The sequence below is a fragment of the Anomalospiza imberbis genome, chromosome 13 (assembly GCF_031753505.1).
Source record: "Anomalospiza imberbis isolate Cuckoo-Finch-1a 21T00152 chromosome 13, ASM3175350v1, whole genome shotgun sequence".
Lineage (NCBI taxonomy): Eukaryota > Metazoa > Chordata > Aves > Passeriformes > Viduidae > Anomalospiza > Anomalospiza imberbis.
Window position 1 is genome coordinate 10,202,928 of NC_089693.1, and position 25,105 is coordinate 10,228,032.

The following is a 25,105-nucleotide window of genomic DNA, read 5'->3' on the forward strand; positions in this document are numbered from 1 at the left end:
ACCACAGTTTAATTCTTCAGTTGCTATTGTTACATTACTATCCAACTTTGCATTCAAAATCTGGACAGAAATCCTATGAAGGGTACTTTACTTTTTTTCAAAGCAACCTAACTAATCTTAATCAAAACTTTAAAAGAACATTTCACTTAAGATGATATGGGCAAGCAACTTTTATAAAAATATACTGTATGGAAACACAGTTGGAAAATTGCATAGAAAATATCCTTTTATTTAAATTGAAATAAGGCACAGTTTTACTAGCTATGGTTTGGCTGTAAAAATGCATCTCTTTTTTGATTACTTTTATGTTATTAACAGTATTTTCCATAAAAATATAGGTGCAGGAATAAAAAACCCTTTTACACAGAGTGGGAAACACTCTGTTGTAAAATTTCACCAAATTTACTGTAATTCAGCTGTCAAAAATTCAAATGCTATTTTAAATCAGGATCCCACATATTATTGTCCTCCAGACTGTTCAGTGGCTGACGCTGTGCTTTCTTCATTTCCTGTGTAATCCAGGTGTTCCATCATCTAAAAAAGGAAAAAAAAAAAGCGAAATGGCTCTTTATAAAGAAATACTGCTGTACTCCATTGATCTAAAGTATTTGTTAGCTAAGAGAAATATAATTAAACATGTGTTAGAATGCATTTTAGCAGCATACATTTAGGAGGTCCTCTATAGATCAGAAAAGTATTTAAGCCAAATAATCAAAGCTGCATTAGCTAATGCTTTCCATTACAAAACCATTCTCCAACCAAGGACCCAAGTCCTCTACAAGAAAATAAACTTGTGAGGCAGAAGTATCTCAATTATTAAATACAGAGAACAAAAAAACAATTGGAGTTAAGCAAATTTTTCACAGATATGGCTTGCAAAACTGGAAGTAGACTCTAGGATCTCACCTGACATTTACAGAATTTAATTCAAGCAATAGCTTGAACAGAAAAGACTAACTTTCAGTTTTCATGGCTGTAAAGGCTACCTATATTACAGTCAGTCAAAATTAACTGTAGTGGTCACATTTCTTTGTAAATTTTCCTTTTATTTCAGAAAGGATAAAGGAAATGGAACTAAGGTCCTGCATCAGGAGAGAATCTAAACCAGATTATTATATAGACTGATTCTACTTGCCATTGATGTAAACTGATTAGATTGCCTGAATAACTCAAAACAAATTTGTAGTTGTCCTGACTAAAAAGCAGCCTGTTTCCCTATCCACTGTTGTATTGCTGGAGGCAATGAAGGTTCTGGTTTTTCCCCTGGGACAAGGCATTGAATGAATTACAGAGGAAATACACGTGTTTGTTAGTGTGACAAACTAACCATCAGTTTTGAGGGCTTCAGAATTGAGCATAATTAACAAGAGGCCAAGAACTGGACAGTTTGGGTAGCTGACAGCCAGAGACAGAAGACACAGAAGTAGTACAACTAATGCTGAAACAACAAAATGTGCCAAGGAGCTCATATGCCCAGAGTGGCAGGACTATTAGGACAGGAGATGATGTTTTAAGCATCAAAGGGTAGGAAACCCTACTTACGTTCTTCCATCGTGGCATATCCTGCCTGTCTTTCTGTGCAACAGCTGCTCATTGTGTGGGTTCTGATCGAAGCTGCGCAGATTTCCACACAATTATTTTCTTGTCTTACTAGCACCTGCTCAGAATCCTTGCCAGGACAAATCCAGGCTCTGAGACTGCTGTGTTGTACACACTTTAGTGTGGTGTAATTCTATGTACAGGGTAAAAAGACTTGTTCCATTAATTTTTCTCTTCTCTAGTTATGACCCAGCTCTGTGTCATTCCTTCTTTTATGCCACCAGAATTGTTTCATTGAGAGTACACAAACATACCTTATCAAAAGCACTTCTGCTTAAACAAGCTATTTCACAGTGCAGCCACAACAGCATGCTGTGCAGTAAACCAAGATGACAGTTCCAAAAAACAAGTCAGTGGGATTTGGGTAAGGTTTAGGAGAGCCCAGTGGCCACAATATCAATCTAATACCAGAAAAGGGGTCTTCCACAACCATCCCTTCATGTTCCAGAATCATGACAGTAAGAACTAAGACAGGCACCAGTCTTGCCAATAGACTTAAGGACTGAATTAGAGCAGCAGCACACACACTCAGCACAGCAGTGAATACCCAGTTCTTGTGCTAATGACAATCTTGCATTTATTTCAGTATATCCAGAATTTTCCTCTACACTGTGACCAAAAATCCACATCAAAAGTCACCCAAAGCAAAACACTCCCTACAATTATAGAACTCAAACCATCCCTTTGAATGAGGATTAAAGTATTCGTTTCCAGGATAAAACAAGAACAACCTCCCCCCACAGTACCATATTACATCAAGTCATGCCATATATCTTCCTTCAGCCTAGGGAGGATCCTCTAATGGCTGGCATAGAGAAAGTAATTTTGCTAAGCATTTTTGTACAGTCTTTTCCTATGCAATTGCAAGATGCTTCTAAAAATAAAAGTACTTGCAATAATTCAGTGTATTCCAAAGTCAAAGATTCTTATGGTAATCCTACAGCATTAAGCAGCAAAAAATGTTCTTTTTTTGTACAAATGCTGGAGATAGCACCTGTATTTAAATTTTTAAGTCTCCACTTAATAATCAGATTTTCAAGTTAACTTTAAAACCAAATGCCTTGTAAAACTCTAAGGGTGTTTGGGGGGAGGGCGTTTATATAAATGTTTCAAGGCTAAAACAGCCACCCCCACCCCATTTTTAGTATTTCCTCCACACACAAGAACAGCCCACAACTTAAAGCTGGGGACACCAGGTGCCTCTCTAAAAGAACAAGATGGCATTTGAGCAGCTTTGTCCACACACGTATCTCCACTGTGGATTCTCTCAGGACAACCCTCCCTTAAAGCCTCAGCAGAAGCTGCAGGAATCTTTACAATAACCAGCTGCAAGATGAAGGCACCTTGCTACAGTCCTGACAAAGCTGTTGTTTTAAGCTAAGAACGAGGCAAAGCAATCTGACTGTACATTGTGGAGAGCTCACAAACATTTCTGAAGTGGAAGAGACTCAGAAGCTTTGTTCTCACATCTGAATTTCTGACAGTTTTTAAGGGGGCGGTGTTAAGATAGCTTTGTAACAAAATCATCTTTGTTTAACCTATCTACTAACATGGTGAACTATTAAAAACTAAAACTAGCAAACTCAACCCCCCAAAAAACCACTTCCACAGAGCCAAACTAGAAATGATAGTACAAATTTCTCTCTGTAAGAGCACACAGCACCTATGCACAGAAATGCTTGCAAGATTCATGGCAATAATGTTGCATTCATGGAATTCTTAACAACTCCCAGTTTTGATGAATTTGCATGTATCTAAAAATGTGATTATAAAACTTAGTAAATAGCAGGTGCATGCTGTATAACATGCCAGTGACAAATCTGTTGATTTATTACTTCAAAGACAGATAAGAAGTGCTAAACACTTCAAACTGACAAACTCCAAGAAGTTTCAAGACTACTCCATGGAGGAGACTTCAAAGTTGCATTAGGCCACTATATTTTTCATGATTTTGCTAGAATTATTTCATAGATTGCACTGATACAAAAAAACCAGTATTCTAAAATTAAATCAACAACTGGAAAATAAGTGTTAAATGAATTTATCATGAAGGCATCCATGAAGAGTATAAGCAATCCAGAAACCTAGACAAACCTTCATTTTACACTTCACAGCAGCAATACTGCCAGTTAGGTGGCAGGAAAGTAAGTACATTACTCTTCCAATAAATCTCTGCACTTCAGTGAATAGTTAAAATGTTTTCTGTGCAGCAACTCTGTACAGCTCAAGACTACACCATAAAAGAGCCACACAGAGCATAACTAGAATTTAAGACTGCATCATTATGCAGAAACAGAAATTACCTCAGCGATGAATTATGGGACCTCAGAGCTATCTTGGGGAGTCAAGTATTTGTCATATGTATAAAGTACAAACTTAAAAAGTGATTTTAACCAACCTATCCAAGAACTTGAGTGTGCACAGCAGGACAGAAGAATTCTAAGTTACAAAAATAGTCCAGCCATCTGCTTTTAATTTGCACTCAACCCCTCCCACTTCCTAATATCATCTTTGGTTTATATCTAATTTCTTTATTATTAAGACTTTTTAATGAGATTTAAATTGTTTAAGTGCTCTTTCTTAGAAGAAAGGAGCTAATGAGAAAAGTCCTTTTTATTTGAGAATTTAAGACACAGGCAGAATTCACCATCTCAAACTGTCTTCAGAGCAGACACCCTATGCTTTATAAACAGATGTATAACTCCAGCAACTATAATTCAAGATTATATTTAAACGTTTAAATTCCACGAGAAGCTGAAATTTGAAAGCTTGCACTGCTCTCTGCAAGCTGTGTGGACAGCAAAAATAAATGCCATCAGTGTTAGCAGTGGTGAGCTGCTGCCAAGAAGGTCAAAGCTCGCTGCAGTCCAGACGTGCTGCGGCAGGGAGGCCACAAGGGCCGGCCCCAGCCCCTGCTCCCAGCCCATGCAAGCAGTGCAGGCAGGACAGCATCAAGGACACTGTGGAGCACGAGGATGACACAAGGGCTGCAGACATGATAACCAAAGGCAAATTTATAATGCTCAGCGTTGTAACAGAAGACAACAAAACTGTTGTTTAGCACTAAGCAGTTTTTCACATCTACGCAGTGACACACAAAAATCAGGTGAAGGACTGCAGTATAGGTAACAGAAGAGGAACTAACACCAACTGCAAATATTTGAACACAGTCCTAGAGTTTGGGAAGCTAGAGAGTAGAGAAGCATACAAAGCCTGCCTTCAGGCTTAGGAATCACCGCTTCATTGCTACTTTATATTATGTTTTCCTGCACTCCTTTAAAAAAATAAAAACTCCAGAAGACTTAAGCGTGAATACAGATTTGTATCTTGTCTTCAGTTCTACCCTCTTCTACCAAGTAATTTATACAAAATTAAGAGGTAGATGCAAAAAAGACTGAAAAGAGGAAGCAGAAGGGGAAAAAGAAGAAAAAAGAAACTGTAAGACTATTAATAAAGTTGCATTAAAAGAAGGCCATAATCACACCTTGTAGCAAAGGCGTCCTGGAGGAGTCCGATACCTAAATAAAATTCATTCCATTATTAAAATCATATACAACAAAACCAACAAAAAAAAAAAAAATCAGAAAAACCCCAAACTCCAAAAAGGTATCTAATGGACTATTATTATGAAATTTAGTCACCTGGTGCACTGTACATGCTCTTCTACCCCTATTCTTAGGACACTCTGCCCTAACAACTCTGCAAGGTTTTTCTGTTCCCATGATGGCAAATCAGACCTCTTCACAAGTCCGGCCACCCTTGTCAACAGAGCAGCTCTGCCCAAGCCTCAATCACTGATGTAGCAAAAAAATTGTCTTCTGACACTTTCCATCTTTTTCCTCCTCAAAGTGAGCACTGAAAGCTGGAGATTTCAACCCTAGAGCTCTGTGGGTTGGAGTTGTTTGGGGTTTTGTTTGCATGTTTGTAAGTTCAGTAAGGACAGTTCAAAATACACTTTTAGATAAGAAGGACAACATATGAGAAAGATCAACCCTGCAGCTTTTCAAGAGTGCAATTTGAGTAACAGTCTCTGGGAACAAAAAATTAATGTAAAAATATTCTTCAGAAAGTTATAGAAAAATGTAAGTTAATAAAGTTACACAGAGCTCAATTGCAGGCTCAGTTACAGAGAAGTCTAACTCAGGGATGGTATAGTGGGAGGTTGAAATCAACATTTTAAATTGTGCTAGAAATGAAGTCATCTAACTCAAAACAAGCTGAAGTTCAGAGTAGTTTTAATCCTTCAAGAAACCAGTTGAAAGGACATGAAATAACTACTATGGCAACATAATTCTTTCAAGTATGAGTTTTGCTACAAGAAGTGCAAGAAATTTCTGTTGCTAAGGAGACCTGCCAAATTTACTTAGGCCAATCTTACTCAGAACTCAAGTGAAGAAAATAAATTGCCAAGTGTTTTCCCCACAACAAACCCAGAGTTACTGGGCTTTATAAATGTGACTTTGTTTATTTTAGAAGAGAAAACAGCCACCAATTTATATATAAATGCACAGTAAACCAAATTCATTCTGACCTACAGAGGAACATTTCTATTCACTGGACCTATGAAAGGCAGAGTTGATTTTGTAAACAAAAAGACAGGGTTTTTAATTAAAGCTGAAAATCTGAGTAATTTCACACCTAAGCCAACCTCCAGCTGAAGCAGTTGTGGTGTATTAGATCAACAAAAGGTAGCATTTTGCTGGTAATACTACAGGAGCTGGTGCCTGTAGTTTTACAAGAATTACTCTGGACTTCACTGACCTACCTAAACTTTCCAATCCTGAAAAAGCAGGAGCTGCTTCTATCCCCCATGAACTTGACACCCACCTTTTCCCAGAACAGCCTATCCAAGCTCCAAGTTCAACATGCCCTAGGTATAGGTGATGATCAGTTCAAACAATACTGAACTTAGGTCTCAAGCGAAACACAGAGTAATCTTGAGACTGCTCTGTCTGATGATAAATGCCAGCTCACAAGGGTTACTGGCACACCCAGTTACTACAGCAAGTCACATCAGGGAAAATGTGCACATGTCAACAGGTGAAATGTTAAGAACTGCAATGCCTGGGTACTGTTAGACATAACCAAGGGGGAAATACAGACTATCCAAGGCAGTGTGCCCACAGTGTGTGCTGTGATAGGAAACAGTTACACAACCCAGCTCTTTTGTTCCTGAATGCTCCATACAATCCTGATGCCATAGGCCACCGGTGATGCATGGAAAGTTTCTAAAGTTCTAGTTGATCACCCATTTTTTGGAACTGTCTCTAATAAAGAACTAGTGCAGTTTGGAGTCTGCATGTTTAGTTCAGTGACTCATGTTATACCACATCAAGATGATAGATGGGGAATGTTAAAATACAAGAAAACATTTCAAAGCAGATAGAACAAATTTCTTTTCCTCCCTGAATACTGGACCAGTTATTTCATCTCCCTTGAGCTTTCTTCTGCCATGTCAACCACTAAGACCAAGATTTTCTAAGAGTAAAGACTACTTTTCCTTATAAGTTCCAGAATATCACAGGAAACCTTGCAGAAACTGGGCTGCAGGTGATCTATCATCAAGTTCTCAGAGAAGCATATACTCAAAGGAATTAACAACAGAATACTCAAGGCCTCCAGGCTACCTGGTAACTGCTTCCTTTCCAAAACTTCTTCATCTCTTTGCGCCTCCAGGCAACAAGGGAGCTTGTGATGAGTGTACATGGTACAAGATAGAGAAGGGCAGGCTGCCCCATCTTCATCAGTGCCAAAACAATGAAGGTCAGCACCATGCCAACGGCATAAGCTATAAAAAGACATTCATACATAGACAATCAAGAACAGGAGAATTTTTAGATTAGGTCAATCATTTAGTAAGACAATTTCTTTTTAAGCAATATTTTCCTTGTTAATATAACTGAAGAAGAGACACAATAGGCTGCTCTATATTTGCAAGACTTCTCAAAGCAACTCACTGCCATAAAGAATAGTCACCTTAAGTACAAGTAGGCACACTAAAAAGAGTTTCTGCAGAGATTCTTGACAACATTGAACCTTACCTGAAAAAAAAAACATCTAGACCTGCCATTTATAAAAAAGCTACCACGAAGAACAACCATGCTGAAATATCAATTTACCTATTGTGCAGGAAATGTAGTATATAGAAGATGATCTTGTTTGAACATCAAATCTTCGACAATAGGCAACCAGAAGCCCTTGAAGGGAAAAAAATTTAAAAAGGAAAAGGATTAATGAAATATTTAGTCATGATTTTTTTTCTCCCCAATTTTCCAAATGAAAGCAGCATAAAAGAATTTATAGTAAGACTTCCTATTATAGTATTTTTATCTTCTTCCAATATTTTTTCTGTAAAGGCAAGAACCAGTCTAAGAAATCTTACAGTAAACGCAGAAAAAAGCATAATGGAAATATGAGCCAAGCAAGCTTGGAATTAGAGGTTTGGGGTTTTCAAGCAACCTAACTGCACTGTGCTATTTTCAGCTTTCTAATACAGAAGTGTAACAACCTATTTTTAATTTCTAGGATTCTAATGCTCACTCTTAACATTCTGAAATTTTGCCTGCACATTCTCCTTTAAAGTAATTTGCTCAGGACTCCAATTATGGCCAAATTCAGTTCTTCTGAGAAAGATGGAAAAACTTGTAAAAACATTTTACATTACCTCACCTCTAATTACATAGTCTAGGATATGAAAATCCTACGAAGTCACAGAATATTTACTTTCTGTGAGATTTTAATGAAATTTAGTTAATATTGACAACTGGATTTACCTATTTACTCAATCCAGTACAATAGAAAATAAGAAACCTTTCACTATTTAAGTATTCTATAAAATAGGGAGCTTTCTTCTACTCTGGCTTTTGTTGTATTCTGCACTGACTGATCAAGGCAAACTGCTGCATTTGATTTAGTAATTACCCTGTGAATAAACTCTGCGAGTCAGCTAAGAATAAAACCCAAAATATTTATTCATAAGTTATAGTTATCAAAAACATTTGCTCACCTGGGACAATAATGTCTCCAAAACCCAACAATGAAAAGGGCAAGTCACAGAGTGTTGATGCAGAGTGTTCAAGTCTAGGCACTCTAATAACCACGGGTAACTGGAAAACATTATTTCAAAAGCCACATAAATCTCATCTAAAGTATTCTGGTGTTCTGGATTTTTTTGGTTGCTTGAATTAATAAACAGTTTAAATATAATTAATTTATTGTTAATGCAGACTTCAAAATAGGTAGAACCTGAAGTAAAAACCAGAAACCAACATAGAAAGTAGATAAAGCTTAAGGCAACTGGTAAGCTGGAATTTCAGATTTACAAATAATATGCACACACACAAAAAAAAAAGTTAAAACCATATTTAACCTTGTAACAGGAATAACAAATCTCGATTATTAACCTAACTATAGAATACTGATCAATGATATCCAGGCCCTAAAGAGAAATTTGGACAGTAAGGTTTTCCCCAAAAGAACAGTCTTTTCAGAGGAAATAATTTAAAAATCCAGTATCTGAAATACAATCCTTACTTTCTCATGGGGAGCTGAGCGTTCAGTAGGGACTTCCACCAAGTTTCCATCACTCTAGGATCAAACCCAAGTCAACAGGCATTTAATACTTAAAAGAAAATAGCAGAAGCTGGCTATATTTTGTGAGAAAGTTATGCTGAAAAGCACACTATGAATTAGCTACACAGAGTCAGTACTTTAATGCTGGACGTATTACAACAACTGTTCATACCTTTTCACTGTTTCCAAAGGGACCGGCTGCAACTTCAACCATTATACTTGCCCCATTCTGAAATTAAAGTTATTTTTCAAAAGTTAGTGGTTTAATGAACCAAAACTTTCATACTACATTTGCAAAAACTGCTTGTACCTCCCACTTACAACTCAGAGTTGCAAAAAACCTGACTATCCAAGGGAATGCCCCAGTATTGTACAGTATTATACTGTATTGTTTGACAGTAAAAACATGTAGTCCAGCCTAAAATAATGTTAAAAAACCCCAAACAACAAGTCCACTAGATGTAGCTGGAATTTTAGATAAAAACATGTCAGCTTTTTCTGCCATGAGCTTTCTGCTTCAAAATAAAAGCAGGTTAACACTTGCACACAGTTCATACCACACTGTAAGTGATCACTGCAGAAAGTACAAGAGCATATTCCAATAAATGGGTATTTAAAGCAAAAGAAGGAAAAAATCTGGAGGGCAGTAGTTTCTCATGATCACACTATCCCTCACACTAAGTGAGGATGGTTTACTTTTGACCACGAATTGCCATAAAAACTTAGGCCACTGTTGTCTTACATGGGAAAAAATGGAAATCAGCTTTTCCACGTTGAGAACACCACAAACACTGACCTGTTAAACAAAAATATTCTCCCAATGACCAGACATTTTTGTTCTTACAGTACATTCACAGACATACCTTTGTGATAAATGGTGTTATGAAGACAAAAAACACATCATATAGAAGGAGGAGGCCTAGAAGTATTACACAGGACTGGCAAAAAAAAAAAAGAGAAGAAAAGATTACTGTGGGTTTTCAAGTATCACACAGCTAGATTCTGGTACCATTACAGTGCCATGTGTTTTAATCCAGCATAACATTTAGAATAGGATTAGTTTATTTTAATAATTATTAAAAATGGTAAAGATTACATTTTTAATATATATTTCTTGCATATTGAAAACCTACTTCCTGACAGTAAACTTGCAGATTGATGGTAGTAGAATATTTTCTTAAGGTAAGCAACTTACAGTACCTTAAAGTTGGGCATTTTCAGTGTTTTAATGAAGTTTAGGCAGAAAGCAACTCCCAAAATATCTTGCAAAATCCAAGCCCACCTGAAAAAAAAAAACCCAAAACATTTTTACAGGTTGTTCAAACTGCTGCTGGAATCTAGATTTTTCTGGAAATCGCATGGAAAATTTCTCAGAAAGCAAGAAATGTGTTTTTCAGAATTACTGCTAGCAAAACCACAGAAGTCCTAGTTTCAAGATGGTCAGTTAATACCAGTCTCTGATCATAAACAGGTAACTGTGCTGGCAATAGCTGGGATAGAGTTCATTTCCTTCACAATAGCTGGGAAGGGCTATGTTTTGGATTTGTGCTGGAAACAGTGTTGATAACACAGGGATATTGTAGCTACTGCTGAGCAGGGCTATTCCCTATGCTATTCTGCACCTCTTTTCTTCTGTGGCAACCATTAGCAATCATGCTAGTTCTTCCTCATCTTCATAGTTTTTTAGAACTTCAAATTACCAAACAGCTCATTTACATTGCTTTGTTCTCTATTACTCCCATGCTTGTTAAGCTTCAAAATACTTTCATGACTTTTTTGAAACTGGCACTGGAGTTTAGAAGGATGCTGTGCTCCAGGATTAGCTGTATGCTGGGAAGTTCATTAACACCAATTATTCCCCTTACTCTTAAGTCAGAGTGCACCACTTACCTATCTTCATTTCGAAATACTGCCCAGACAACAGCTGCTGCTATGCAGAATACAGCAAGAAAAATAAGCCTCACTTCAATGGTTTTGTTGGAACATGTAATCCTAAAATAAAATAATTAAATTAAAAGAGAAAGCCTGCAACAGCCAAAACACATTCCTGTGCTATCACACATCCTTAAGCTGACAATGTGTTCTCAACCCAACTCCTCTGCTGCCTATAGCACAGTACTTGCTCCAAACAGGATCAAATGTGCAGGATCCTCCCCTTACAGAGTTCCTTGATGAGTAAAATAAGCACACATGACAGACAACCAGAATTTTGTAAAACCAAACTCTGACAGCCAACCAGAGCCTTTCAAATTTTATTACAGAATGCTTTCAAATAAAGGAAATGAAGCAAATCTACAACTATTTTAACTGTTGATTATGCTACAGATACCTTTAATATTTAATAAAGCAGCTTGTAATTTTCTTTTGTAACTACCTCACATACTAAAACCATACAGGAAACAATTTGTCAAACTGTTCTCATCTTTCCATGCTGCCTTGAGTAGCAACCAGAAAATACCCAGAGGAAGCCTGTCATTTTTAATAAGTGAAAGGTGCACAATACCTGCACTGTCCAAATGGGATTTCTCCCATTAATGCTGCAAGGCAGTTGTACAGGCTCATTGCAGATGCCAGGCAGAAGACTGATATTATAACATAAACTAAATCAAAACAACGAAGACAGGAATCAGTGCCAAAAAAACAGAAACCAGCAAATAAACACAGTAACATACATTTGATATTTTGTGGTCAAGAGGTGTCTGGACTGGCACTGGGTGATGTGGTTTAAGGGTTACAGTGACAGTACCGCACAGACAGTTGGACTGGATGATATTGAATGTCTCTCTCAACCTTGAGGATTCTGTGATTCTATGATAAACTGTTAACAGTTAGAGCAGTGCTCAACAGTCATTGGAGACTATAGTCAGCTGAGTATAGAAAATACTGAATTCTGAGTGTCTCTGCCATGACCAAGTTCTCATCAAGCAAAACCTTGACTCAGAGGTATCAGAATTGCTTTCTAGCCAGATCCTCACCAAAAAACTAAAACCAAACACCAAACCCCAGCTAGCAAAAAATGGTCCCATCAAGCAAACTCTAAACACTTCTAGGTTGTTACTGCTATCCTCTCAAGAATGCTGACATAAATCATGGGGCTTTTTTGCTCATTATTAGTCACCTCTCTTCCACATGACTTCATTCAGAACAAGCACTATCAAGGAAGTCTTTGTAAGACAGCTGAAGAAACCTCTCCTTTAAGTAGCAACTGCATCCTTTCAACCCTCAACTCACACATGGAGAGAATAATTTAAAAAGTTATATTCATTTTAGTTTAGAAATCTAGCTTTTCAGACTTAAACACTTCATAATATCATGTAGAAAAGTAAGTCAAATGAGATTATTCATTGTTTCTTACCTAACCATTTGTAGAAGAAATAAAGTAAGACCAGCATGACACAACAGATGACAACAAACAAGATAACTGTTACAGGGGTGAAAGTAACATTTTCTTCCTTTTTCCATCGGGTTTCTCTCTCCCCAGGACTTGCTACTGCTTTCAGATTCTCACTGTTTTAAGAAAACAACAAACACCTCAGATGACAGATTATGAAAATGTTTTACTATGACCAAAACTGATGTTATAGAACATTTAGACTGACAAGGTTTCAGTTTAGTCCCTCATACTATCATTAGACGTAAACCCACAGAAAACTGTATGGTTATTGTTTGAATTTCTCTCAATTTTTTAATGAAGACAAGTACTTCCAACCCAGCATAGATCACAAGGAAAAGATTCTTAACTGTGCTCCTTTCCAATGCTGTGGTAATTGCCAACTTTAAGGGAGCATCCCCAACCAAAACCCTGACCCATGTGAAGAAAAGTAGTAGTACACTCTTGAACTGTTTTTCAGGAGGCACACACTCAGCTCTATTAGTGCATCACCTCTGATTAGAAAATTTATTGGGCTTAATGTGGAGCATCTGATAAGTATGTCTACAATAAATCAAAACCATATGTATTGCACACTCTTAAAACCTCATCTAGACTTTAAGTGTCTGCAAAACCCATTCATGTTAGCACAATGAAGCTAGTTAAGTACTAGTTCTTTTACTCTTACACCTCATATTTACAAAGTAAGTGAAAGAGAGGTGGTATGATTGCGGATTTTCACTGGGAGTAAGATTTCTGTGCATACATACTCCATATTTACACCTCACCATGCAAAATAAGTGCTGAGTTTGTTCTTTGAGCAGAGAGCCCTTCTAGTCTTTAGTACAGACCTAGTGCAAATTGCCCATCAGATAGCTTGTTCCTGAGGAATTCCAGGACCTACCGACCAAATGCTGAATTCAGCACTGAAACAGCAACCTTCAAAAGAGAGCAACCCACAGGAGCAGGGCACCTTGTTAGATGAATCACCTTCTCAGAAGACATGCTTTGAATAAGCAGCTTTTTTAAAAAAATAAGCTCACCCTAGATTTATGAAAGAGCACTTTAACTACTTAAATAAATTACATCTAGGTATTTTTAATATGGGAGACAGCACCACATTTTGTTATTTTAGCATTCAGTGCAGCCACACCCTGCAGCACTGCAGGGTGAAAAAGAAGTATAATCAAATCCATCCTTTAAAAAAAGAAACGTACATACCTCCCCTCCTTCTAATTCTTTAATCTCTTTAAAATAGCTAATTTGCATAACTGTGGGAAAAAGGAAGCTGTTGTTATCACATACAATCCTCTCCTTGTTGTGCTGAGGAGCAAAGCACCAGAACACCACTGAGACCCTGAAGGTAGCAACACACACTGGCCCATTTAGCATACACAGCCACTCAAGAAATACTGCAGAATAATGTCACGCTCTCAAAAGCCAGCTACAGCCAGTTTAACCCCAGACTAGTAACAATTCTGTGCATCACTTAAAGCTGCACACCTCTCAAGGACAGTGCAGAAACCCCCAGTACCCCTTATTTCCCCTGCCTTTGCCACACTGTGCACTGCCACTCCCTCTTCCCTCCACAGGGACTGCTGCTGCCTCCTTGTCCCTGCCCAGTCCGAGAGATGCTGCTGCCCAGGCTCTGTTCTTCACCAGATAAAACAAAAAACTGAAGCAGATAAGCCAGGTTGGACTTTATCTGGAGCCAGCCAGACAACCAAACTGTGCTTCCCATTGCTCCTAGTGACAGGAGTGCTGCACAGCCAGCTGGGATGGAGCAGCTGTACAGATCCCTACCAATACAGACACCACATACAGTATGCATTTACCTCCTGAATCACTGCACTTGAAAGGTGTAACTAAAATACCTCATTTCTATTGTGGATATTGGAAAATTATAATGCCAGTTATAGAGTGTTTGGTAATTTGTCAAAATGTTAACTCATGCCTCCTCCCAAGAGCTGCATTATCCCTCAGGAACTTTTACAATATATGCCTGATGTTCCTCAAAGACCTCTGGTGATTTTTCAGAGGTTACAGTGCTCAAACATTTCATGACAAAGCAGCTAATTGCACTTAGGTCTTTTAACTTTTTAACTACCAACCTAGAAGAAAATAATTTCTCACTGATCATACTGACAGTTTTCACAAGCTTTGCAGTCCATGTAATTTAAGCAGTTCCATTTGACCAACTTACAGTTCTGCTACTCCACTCCAGTAGCCTCCCAGTGCCACTGTAAACACAGCAATTAGGAAGATTACAACCATACTGTAGTCAAACTCTGGCAAAGGTGGTGAATACAGAGTCACATTGACTTCATTTCCAAGCACCTGAAACATAACATACAAGCTGGTTCATAAGGAGAACAAAGAAATTACACTGCTTATTTTCCAACAATACGTACATCATGATTTCCTTCTCTTAATCTATACAATGCTAAGAGGAAGTTTTCAATTCACTGCACAAGACGTGTCATATGTTTGCCAAGAAGCAATGCTTCCCATGCTACCTTTCAGGATGGTCAGGTTTGGAAACAAATCTTTTACTACTCCTGTGTAAATACAGAGATACCACAAGAGAAAATGGTACCTCTTTGCATTCTTTCCACACTTCTGAGAAGTTGTACCTCTAGCCCAAATGCCTCCCCAAAATACACCAGGTGCTATTGAAGCCATCTGCTCTGCAGGAAAGCACATCTAACTCAGTCACCTTGAAATACAACTCACAGGTCCACCGAGGTATCAGCAGATCTACCTCTAGCTCTCGAACCCACAGAACTCAGTTCAGAGACTGACATGAGGCTTCACAGAGAACGCAGTGACAGCTTAAGGTGGCAGAAAGTTATTTAACAACAGCTTAACACAACATGTCTTGAGATGGATTCAAATGAAAAGAAAGCAATTTCACACTATTTAAAAAAATTAAGACCTAAGAAAACAAAACCAATCAGCTGAAGTATGCAGAAGAAAAAGGGAGAGAACACTGAGATGTAAGTGGTACTGAACTGTATAAAAATCTTGAAAGCAAAACCAAGGTGCTTTCCATTTGACTGAAAGGTGAGATTTAAAAAACAAAGGATGAAAACTTGACAGGAAATGGAAAGTTGTAGGGAAGACAAGTTTGCTGTTGCAGTTAAAGTAGCTCCAGACATCTAAAATAATCGTGCAGTGAGAACAGACTTCAGAGATGCAGAATAAAACCCCCAAATTTGTTTAAAGTCTGCATGTGAGATAAAAGCAAGAAAGAGAAGAACATGCCAGACAGGTTTGGCTTCAGAAAGATCAAACTGGCACTAAAAAAACTGAATGGGAAGCCCAGTGGTAGAGTGGTACACAGTGGCCACAGATGAAGAAAGCCGAATCATTTCAACATCTAAATTTTATAATTACAGATAATAACCTTTCTGCAGGCTAAAGAAGTCACAATCATTCTTTTTGCCCGAAGTTATGTAAGTTCAGAAAACAAGGAATAACATTAAATTCTAGTGAAACACTTCAGTTGTGTGAAGTGCAACATAACATTAAAGGGGAAAAAAACCCTATTCAAATCACAGCATCCTCTATCTGGAAAAAACCAAAGAAACAAAAAAAAAAAAACCCAAACATACACCACCAAGAACAAAAAAAAGCCAAAAACCCTAAGAGGCCTATATATTTTTAGTATTCAGTTCCAATATATCTTAATCCAGTTTGTTCTTTAAGTTTCATAAATCTTACAAAGTATAATTCACATCAGACTCTAGAGCAATTGTTTCCTTTTGCTCCTATGATTCCTCTCTTCACTAAAAACTTCCTAAGTCTCAACTTCCACCACACAGAGCACTAGAATGGAACAGACTGCATCAAGTAACACATCTGCAAGAGAGCTGTCCACTGACCAAAAGGTTTGTAACACTCTGCTATTGCTATCAAAACTTAACAGACCTGGCTCTAATGGTGAAGGCTAACAGATTATTTACTTGTCAAGTAAAAAGAATGCTTATACAAACTACTTGCCCTCAGACTGGTGCCGTCTCTCTCTTCTAATTAAAAGGAGGAAGCTGGAAGCTTTAAATAGAGTTAAACAAGAAATGCAACTGTAGTTGGAAGTGTACAATGGCTGCTGGATTCCAAACAGTGCATATCATTCAAAATAACAGCTGCCAGTGACATGACAGAAGGCTTTGGCAAAGAACTAGAGCAGAACCAGGAAAGATCACTTGTAGTCTAGGCTGTGTTCTTCACTACTTTTATGAAGGCAGTCTCATTATAAGACAAAAATGAATTATTTGATTCAGCAGCAGTATGAGACACCACCTGGCACACCAACCTACAGCAGAGGTGCTTTGGTGAGTTACTCCAGCTTTACAGAAGTGATTCCACGTCACACCACTCCAAGTATAACTGGGCATAAAGAAGTGCAGAGAAGATCCAGACCTAACTTGCCCTACTTCCTGTCCATTTTAGTAGGGCATCCTAAAATCACTCAAGCAAGCAAACAACACTTATCTGACTGAAGAAACAAATCTGAAGACAGAGGACAACCTGAACCCAACTAGAGTCCTTATCAAGGCTGTGGCAGTCTGAAGACAGCACAAACCTTCAGTCATGTCAGTGCTCAGCAAGTACCTATCTGTAATGACGACAGTAAACAACCAAAGTCCTACCAATCAAGGCAGTTTCAGTTTGCATACTTACCTAACACAACCTCCCATGGCAGCTCTGAAGATTAAGAGCAGAAATGGTGAAGTGAGCTTGCAAATTCAACTCAAGAAGCTAAGACTACACAGTGCTAGCCTCTGCTATCCCCAGAAAAACATGTGCAACACAGCTCCTGCTTAGCAAAACTATTCAATGCTAAATAAAAAACCAAAACAATATAATAACAACAGAAAAAGCCACACTGAAGAAAAGATACTGTTTTCCTTAAAACCCTGTGCAATATTTTGTTATCCTAGTATTACATGCCAAGGAAAAGAAACTCCAAATACTCCCAAAATAAACTCCCCTGCTTATAAAGTGTAGGAGACAGCACAACTGCTGCATTTTAATAACATGCATTTGGCATCTCACCATCAACTCACCAGCAGAAACTCAAACTACACTGCCTAACCACTCTTCAGCTGATGCTGTCACACTGTGCAGAGGGAGCTCATCATCTGGCAAAGGCAAAAAACTCTCAGTCTTTCCTCAAGAACCAACCTGCTCAGGTGCTGCTTGCCTGAAAGCTCTGGTGCCAGTAGCTACAAGCTCAGCTGTTGTAGCTTCTGCACTAAAGAACAGCCCTCTCAGGCTACAGCTCTTCATGTGTATCAGGCACCTGCAGCTGTATCCAAGTCTACTGGAAGACAGCTTATCTTGTTCAGCAGGAAACTTTTAAGGTTCCCCATCTCCAGTCAGGTATTGTGTTTCCCATTCTCAGTGTTCTAATCAATAAATCAACCTTGTTCACCTGATTAGGAAGACCAATACTTTCACAACTAAATGTGAACTTAGGAATGAAAGCAGTATCTAAGCACATTCAAATCAGGCAGACATTCACACCTGACCTGAAATTAATCTATTTGTTCAAATACTTAAGATTATACAACCATAACATGCTGGACTTCTGTTACTTACCAGCTGCATATCTACTATGTCATTATATCTTATAAGAGCAATTGGAAGAGTCACATCTTCAAAATCAGTCTTGTTGTCTGAAATAGCAGACTAAAAGAGAAAGTGTAAGTGGTAGAGTATGTTGAGCCTATTTACAAAGTAAGTTACATTCCTAAAAGCAGATTATCCTTTCAATTTCAGTGTATTTGTAGAAAGATAAAAACAAAAAAGCTCATTCATCACCCTTTGCAAAACACTAATAAAGATAGATGTCTTAAATCAAACCAGATGATACCACCAACACATCTGGATTCATACAGCTCTTGTGTTTTTATAGTATTACAAGGGATAATCAAAACTGTCTTTAATTTCTACACTTCTAAAACAAGATGAACTTTCTGTGATAATCACACAAATCCATAAACTGTACCTATTTGTACATACACTTTGCATCTGCAATGGAGAACAAAAAAGCAATGAGATCTCACAAGACCTTTATTTATTTCCAGTTTTGGATTACATTTCCCTAGCTTATTTTTATCACACAGGTCTAAAACAGTATCACCTTAGTTGACACGGAGGTCAGAATGCACTAAAATTAGGGAATGGTAAAGACAAGTATTTGCATTCAGAAACATGTTTGAAGATACAAGGAACATGTAAAAATCCAGCTCTGTAGCTCCTCTGAGCTGATGCAAGCCAGCATTGCACAGCCCCACCAGCACAGCTCTGTGGGGAGGGTAAAGACTCGTGCTGGAATCCCACACGTGCTCAGGGTCCTCTGCTTTTGGGGCTTCTGTCAGCTTACCCTGCGCAACACTGCATGGGACCAAACAGACAAGACACTACTTCAGTGCAGAAGAAAACTGTTTGTTGTAACTCACCAGCCTAGATTTACTGGCAATCAAAAGCATTTTAGCACCCAAACTTTGTGCAATTCTTGCTTTCTCCAAGAAAGTGCAGTTTCCTCTCATCACTACAACTGCTTTGTCTTTCATTAAGCCAGAAGGAACTTCAGCTGAACTGCAGAGGACTGTAGAAGTCAGGTTTTCCAGAGTCCTGAAAGTCTGCAGAGAAAGAGGAAGAAAAGGAATGTGATTAAAGTAGGAAATTTGATATTACAAACAAATTAATCCAGATGACTACATTATTATGCTCTTTAACTGGAGATTTGCCAGGAAGAGGTGTAACAGAAAAGAATAATTCAGGAATTTTAAAGCACAGCAGCAGTTTCTGCAGCCTGCAATACTGAGGGACATTTAGAGCAGCATAGAGCTGAAATAATCTGGCTATTTCTAAGTGCAATTTCACAGTAGTTATTGTATTTTAAATATAGTAGTTATTGTAATTTAAATATAAGAAACTGATTACACAGAAAAATCACCTGTTTTCAAGACAATTAAACCGTACATCAAACTGATGAGCCAATATAAAAAAAGGTTCAGAAGTTTGCTTATTTTTGTAAACAAATAAACAGAACTTTAACTCCCAAATATAAAACTTAGACATAAGGATTAACATCTGAAGGAAAAAAATTAACAGGATTAAATTAATACATAAACACATAAATCAATAAACACATATACAAAAACTGGTTCTAAGCACAGAGTATTCCCTTTGTAAACTCTAGAAGCCAACTCTTTAAAGGATAGAAATGTTCACTACTGATATTTTTTTTTTATTATTTGGGGGGAAGGGGACATCATGAACCAAAATGGCAAATACCCAGTGTAGCATGTATTTAACTCAAAAATTTGAAGACCAGTTATAATTGACACAAATTCATACTGCATTCCAGTTTTCTTAGAGTATGACTACAAGCTACTTACAGCATTGTCCAAGGTTTTGGGGAGAGATACCCAATTAGAGTTGTAAATGATGCAGTAATCCTTAGTTACTGGAGGCACTCCACTTCCAGAGGCGTGCAGGATCCCCTCATCAGCAGCCACCTGCAATAGATCACAGACTTCTGAGCTACACCAAGTTCAGAATATCAGTTATGGAAACATTCTTTTAAAAAGCTTATGAAGAGGAAGACCTGTTAGGAGAAAAGGAATTTACTAAATTCATTATTTTACATAATAATTAATTCCATGAGAGATGGGGAGGTGGAGAGCAGGTTGGAAAGCTAGTAAGAATCTAGTTACTGTATAATGCTGCTTATCCTTTTTGCAAATACAGTGTATTTATGACATGTAGAGTTCATGTCACCAAGCAGAATACCAGCAAGAAACCAAAGCAAATTACTTCAGACTCTCTATCTTATGCCTTCCAAAAAGTGTAAAATTTTACATGGAAAGCAATTAGAAGAGTACATGGAAGAGAGATTAAGTTCTAGAGTCTTCCTTCCTCACAGACTCTAGAATTTTCCCTACTAATGAAAGTAGGGGATTATACGTATTAGATATATGTATGTATTTGTAATATATACATATACACACACACACATATATATATATGTATCATACGACAATTCTCAAAATATTTTTTGTCAAGTAACTGTAAACACGAAGAGACCAACTAGTGTATCATAAGAAGAATTTGTGTAGTCAAGGAAATACTGGAAATTTCTTAAGATTAGAGTCCCTCACATAATGATTCGTTATTTACAAATACAGCTGAATTTTAAAACTTCTGATCATGTTAGGAATGTATACTTCTCCCCAGGCATAAATAAAGGTCAGGTGTCTAAGTGGATAAATGAACAGACTAAAGATTAAGTGCAGCTACTGCTATAAAGCAATCAAAAGAAATAAACATTATTTGCATCTGAAAAAAGTATCCCCATAAAAAAACTGGAAGATGTTCTTATTTCAACTGTTTGTCTTGGAATAGACCTCAACTGCAAGAAGCATAATCAGAGTAAAAAATAATTTTTAAAAATCCTGCTGCAAATTTCAAATTTGTATAAAAAAAACACTAACATATTAAACTAGAAGTAGGCATGGGTATGGGGGAAAAGCCCAAACAGATACACAATGCTAAGCACTAACAGTGCTAGAGAGGCATTTCTCCTCACACTAGAAGATCTGCAGCAAGGGAGAACTGGAGAGAAAATAAAAGCATGTGACGATATTATTTCAGAGGTTTATGTCTGCCTGGTTTGAATAGCAAAAAACCTTCTTCAGAGGAATCCATTATATTGGCCCCAGCGCATGAACATCTGCTGGGAGAACTGTGTCAAAGGGCCTGAGCACATTAACTGTTTAATACAGAACAGTTCTTCAGCTGTCAGCTGAAATAAATTGGTCCATGATTTATGATCAGCACAAAAATGATCAGGATTCCCTCTTAAATGCTTTCACCTAGAAGTACAAGCTAATGGTGAATTAAAAGACTTCTAACAGGTGCAAACCCCAAAGGTTTACATCCATTAAAACCTCTTTCTGCTTCACCAAATAGAATAATAAGTGTTTTCTGGGTTCCAGGAAATCAAGTGTTAACGCTACACAAGCATAAATCTACCTAGGAGTGATTACTTGCTTATATGATATGCATGTTTTGTTTGGCAAGCTTCCCTTCTCTGGGGATTAATCAGGGCACACAATTCATCCTCATGAGGTGGAGGGAGGCAGGACCTGAGCATGACGTGCACCCACACCTATTCACTGCTGAGCTCCAGAGACAGCACTTCTAAGTTAAAAATTAAAAGAAATGCTGCCTGATAGGCCTCACTTGGTACATCCCCAGGGAAATCCTCCTGCATCCAGCTAAAGTCCTGTTACTTTCTATTGGCTTCAGTATCCTTTCACAATAGACCACGGTAGGTGGCCTTGCAGTCAGCTGTGCCACTGAACAAATCCTACTCTCAGTATACATGCATTTCTCACCAAGCACATTTTCAATTTTGCTACTTAAGAACAAGACTAAATGTGTGATCACAAAAATATCTCTTGAAAAGATTAACCTGCTTCCCTTGGCTGATTTGCTCTGGCATAAAAGCACTCCCATGGAGAAGAGGCATGACAGCTGTCCTTACTTTAAGGGGCATCACCATCTCCTTTCCCTTCAGGTTCAGACAATTCCTAATGGCCCCTGACCTCTAAACAAATTCCTTCCTATTTCTGACAAGTACTTCTCTCATCATATTTCCTTCCCTTATCACCTTTAAATTTTTGTTGTATAATTCCTTATCTTTGATAGAGAAGTCTCATTCTGTGTCTCAATCCCTAATTTTCCAAAGGTGTCCCTGTCACTGCAGGGATATAAGCTTGGACTGACTGCTGAGTTTTGGAGTGTACCAGTAATTCCAGCACACAGAATACAGGAAATCAGATGAACCAGTAGACAGAGAGACCAAACCAAGCCTATGTTTACAACATCCATCACAATTAGTACCTAGATAAGACATGCAGAAACTCAAAGGTACAGATTAGTGAGAAGGTAGTCTGTAGCAAGTGACAACATAAAACCCACAGAAACATAAAAAGGCAGGGGAAAAAAATAGCCATGAACAGAACAACCATCATTTTGTTGTTCTGCCAGTGGCCGTGTGACACACACAAATCGGCCCTTCTCCCTCCCTGCAGGCACTGTGAGCCAGGAGAACAGGAGCCCACGCTCAGAGAGCAGCAGTGATCCTTCCCCACACCTAACTCCCCATGCTGTTAATGCCAAGAGGCTGCTCCTCAGGCAGAATGACCTGGTCCAACACTCATCACTGCTACAGCTGCATCTGTAGAGCAAAGGAGGAGCCAGGACACAGGGCCTGGAGTCTTTTAAGAGGGCAGAAGCCCCTTCCCATGTCAGCAGCAGCAGCAAACCACTGGAGTAAAGGGCAAAACCACGCTTCAGAAAAACCCCAACACAGCCGTGACAGCTACATGGGACTCAGGAAAAGCCAGGGAGACAAGTAACTACCCCCAAAGGCATTCTCAAGGTACTAAGAGACTGTACTGTGCACCTGTTGCTGAGCATATCCAAAGGTGACTTCCTACATAGGAAAGAAGTATTCTGCATCCTGTCTTACCAAAACTAGATAAATTCTGTTAAAATTAAGTTAAAAAAAAAAAAAAAAACCTCAACAACAAAACAATTTAATGGAACAGCATTTAATGCATACATGTCCTTTATACTGCCTAAGCAGATTATGGAAGTTTCTGACTTCCCCATTTCACTATCCCATTTGGCAGAAGGTGGTCTGCCAGATTTCCACGGCAATGTACACCTGTGGAGAGGGAGAAGCGGCGAATGTGTGCCACATCGAAACCAAAACTGAAGATGAACGAGACAAAAGTCAGGATATATACACACACTGGGAGCTTTCCCCTTTCCCGCATCCAAATTTAAACACCATATTTATCCACGAAGGCACCCGTGAGATTTGTTATCTCAACTCCCAAGGCGTGACCGGAGCTGGCCCGGCCTGAGCTCCCCGGGCCCGGTGGGGGGAACCGAGAGGCCTCGCTCGAGGCGCGCCCAGGAGGCCCAAACCCCCCGGGCCGCACTGCAGCCAAGCCCGAGGCGCTCGGAGGCAGGGGGAGCCCAGCCCAGCCACGGGAGATGGGAGCTGCGCGGGCCGTCCCCGCCGTGCCCGGGGGAGAAGGCGGGCAGAGGGAGCCCCTGGGCCGGCAGTGAAGAGCAGGGACAGGCAGCGCCATCCGCCAGGGCCGGCCCGAGGGGCGCCGCTCGGCCCCGGCCGGCGCGGCAGCGCGGCCCTGCGTCCTTACCAGCGGGAGCAGCAGGGCCCACAGCGCGACCCACGGCAGCCCGGCCGCCCCCATCGTCCTCCGCCGGCTGCTCGGGGAGGGGCCTCCCTGGGCTCGGGCTCCGCACGCCCCCGCGGAGCCTTTCACCGGCTCCCGGCGCGGCGCCACTTCCTCTTCCGTCCTTCGCGGCCGCCGCTGCCGCCGGCCGGTCCCGGGACGCCGCGGGCACGGCGGGCGGGGCGGCGCTGCCGGCGGGGCGGCGCTGCGGGAGCCGGGCGGGCACGGGGCTGCGCGTCCCCGCCCCCGGGAGTCTGCGTGCCGCTGTGTCCGTGTGTTCTTCCGCCGCGATATGCAGGGGGTCTGTGGCTGTCAGCGTGTCGGGCCATCCACGCAGTGGCTCCCAATGTTTTAGGCACTGACGGGCTCACTAAAAGTCCTCAGAGCCCCTACAAGTAAGAGGAAACGGCCGCGTTTGCCTCACGTCTCCCGACACAAAGCGGTCCGAGTGTTTCGCCTCGGTCCAGCCCTCGCAGAGCCATGGGGGAGAGGTGTGGTGAGGATAGCAGGGTGTGGTACGTGAGAGCAACAAGTACGAGGAACAGCAAAGTGTGACCTGTAACACAAGAGTGAGGAACTTGCGTTGTTTGCTCTTAAACAAACAAACAAACAAACAAACCACCCCAAAGAACAACAACCCAACAAGCGCATTTCAGAGATGTCAGATTTCAAAAGTGTTAAAAGGGCTGTGATGCATCAGATGTAAGAACCAGCAAGGATTTCCAGGAAAGAGACGGGCTGAAACAGCTCCGTGATTTACCAGCAAAGGAAGTTGTTCAACATCCCTTTTTTCGCTGGAGGTTTTCCAGCGCTGGTTCCGCGGTCCGCCCCCTGCCGAAGAGCCGGCACAGGGAAGAGGAAGGGGTGAAGATAAGAAAGATTGTTGTAGAAAGAAGGGAATGTGGCCATCACTGAGACGGCGGAGGTGTGAGGGAAAGGAAGATGGAAGAGTGTGAGAGTTGAGCTCCACCTCAGCACCAGTAAATCAAAGCCTGCAGTGGGTAACTCAGTTTGAGTTGCTCACAAACTGTTTGTTAGTTATTACTACTGAGGAAGGAGATTCCTGCACGCATTGTTTTTCCCTCTCTGCGCATTTAAGAGCAAAGGCATATAGAACATCTCCAGAGAACATTCCCCACTGCATTATGGCAAACTGTCAAGAAGATGTTCTGTTGCTGTAAAAACTGAGTAATGTTTACATACCTGTAAATAAGTAGTGTTATGATCAGTACCGATATTTTGATGGTAACAGAAGGGCTTTTTATTTCACTTAGTG

At 39.7% G+C, this 25,105-nt stretch overlaps 1 protein-coding gene across 4 annotated transcripts; it reads right to left on the bottom strand.

Annotated features, from left to right (window-relative positions):
* Window positions 1–208: 208 nt before the first annotated feature.
* Window positions 209–24,047, bottom strand: SPPL2A (signal peptide peptidase like 2A). Of its 4 annotated transcripts, XM_068203880.1 has the most exons (17): window positions 23,794–24,047; window positions 19,954–20,073; window positions 19,009–19,191; window positions 18,146–18,235; window positions 14,745–14,878; window positions 12,527–12,678; window positions 11,675–11,771; window positions 11,062–11,163; window positions 10,372–10,453; window positions 10,035–10,109; window positions 9,344–9,400; window positions 9,133–9,186; window positions 8,606–8,705; window positions 7,719–7,796; window positions 7,227–7,387; window positions 5,084–5,117; window positions 209–534 (listed from the first exon to the last, which is right to left on the bottom strand). In XM_068203880.1, the coding sequence occupies exons 1-17, from the start codon at window positions 23,845–23,847 to the stop codon at window positions 503–505; spliced, it is 1,605 nt and encodes a 534-aa protein (XP_068059981.1). In that variant the 5' UTR covers window positions 23,848–24,047; the 3' UTR covers window positions 209–502. The 4 variants fall into 4 exon arrangements, with proteins under 4 accessions (XP_068059981.1, XP_068059983.1, XP_068059980.1 ...); XM_068203882.1 differs by lacking the exon at window positions 9,133–9,186; XM_068203879.1 differs by lacking the exon at window positions 5,084–5,117 and having other exon boundaries at window positions 23,794–24,020.
* Between the last annotated feature and the right edge of the window lie 1,058 nt (window positions 24,048–25,105).

Coding starts and splice junctions, on each gene's coding strand:
- SPPL2A (XM_068203879.1), bottom strand. CDS start 23,847: ATGGGGGCGGCCGGGCTGCCGTGGGTCGCGCTGTGGGCCCTGCTGCTC. Junction 11,164..11,674: donor ATCCCATTTGGACAGTGCAG/GTATTGTGCACC, acceptor ATTTTATTTTAG/GATTACATGTTCCAACAAAA. Junction 8,706..9,132: donor GCTCAGCTCCCCATGAGAAA/GTAAGGATTGTA, acceptor AATGTTTTCCAG/TTACCCGTGGTTATTAGAGT.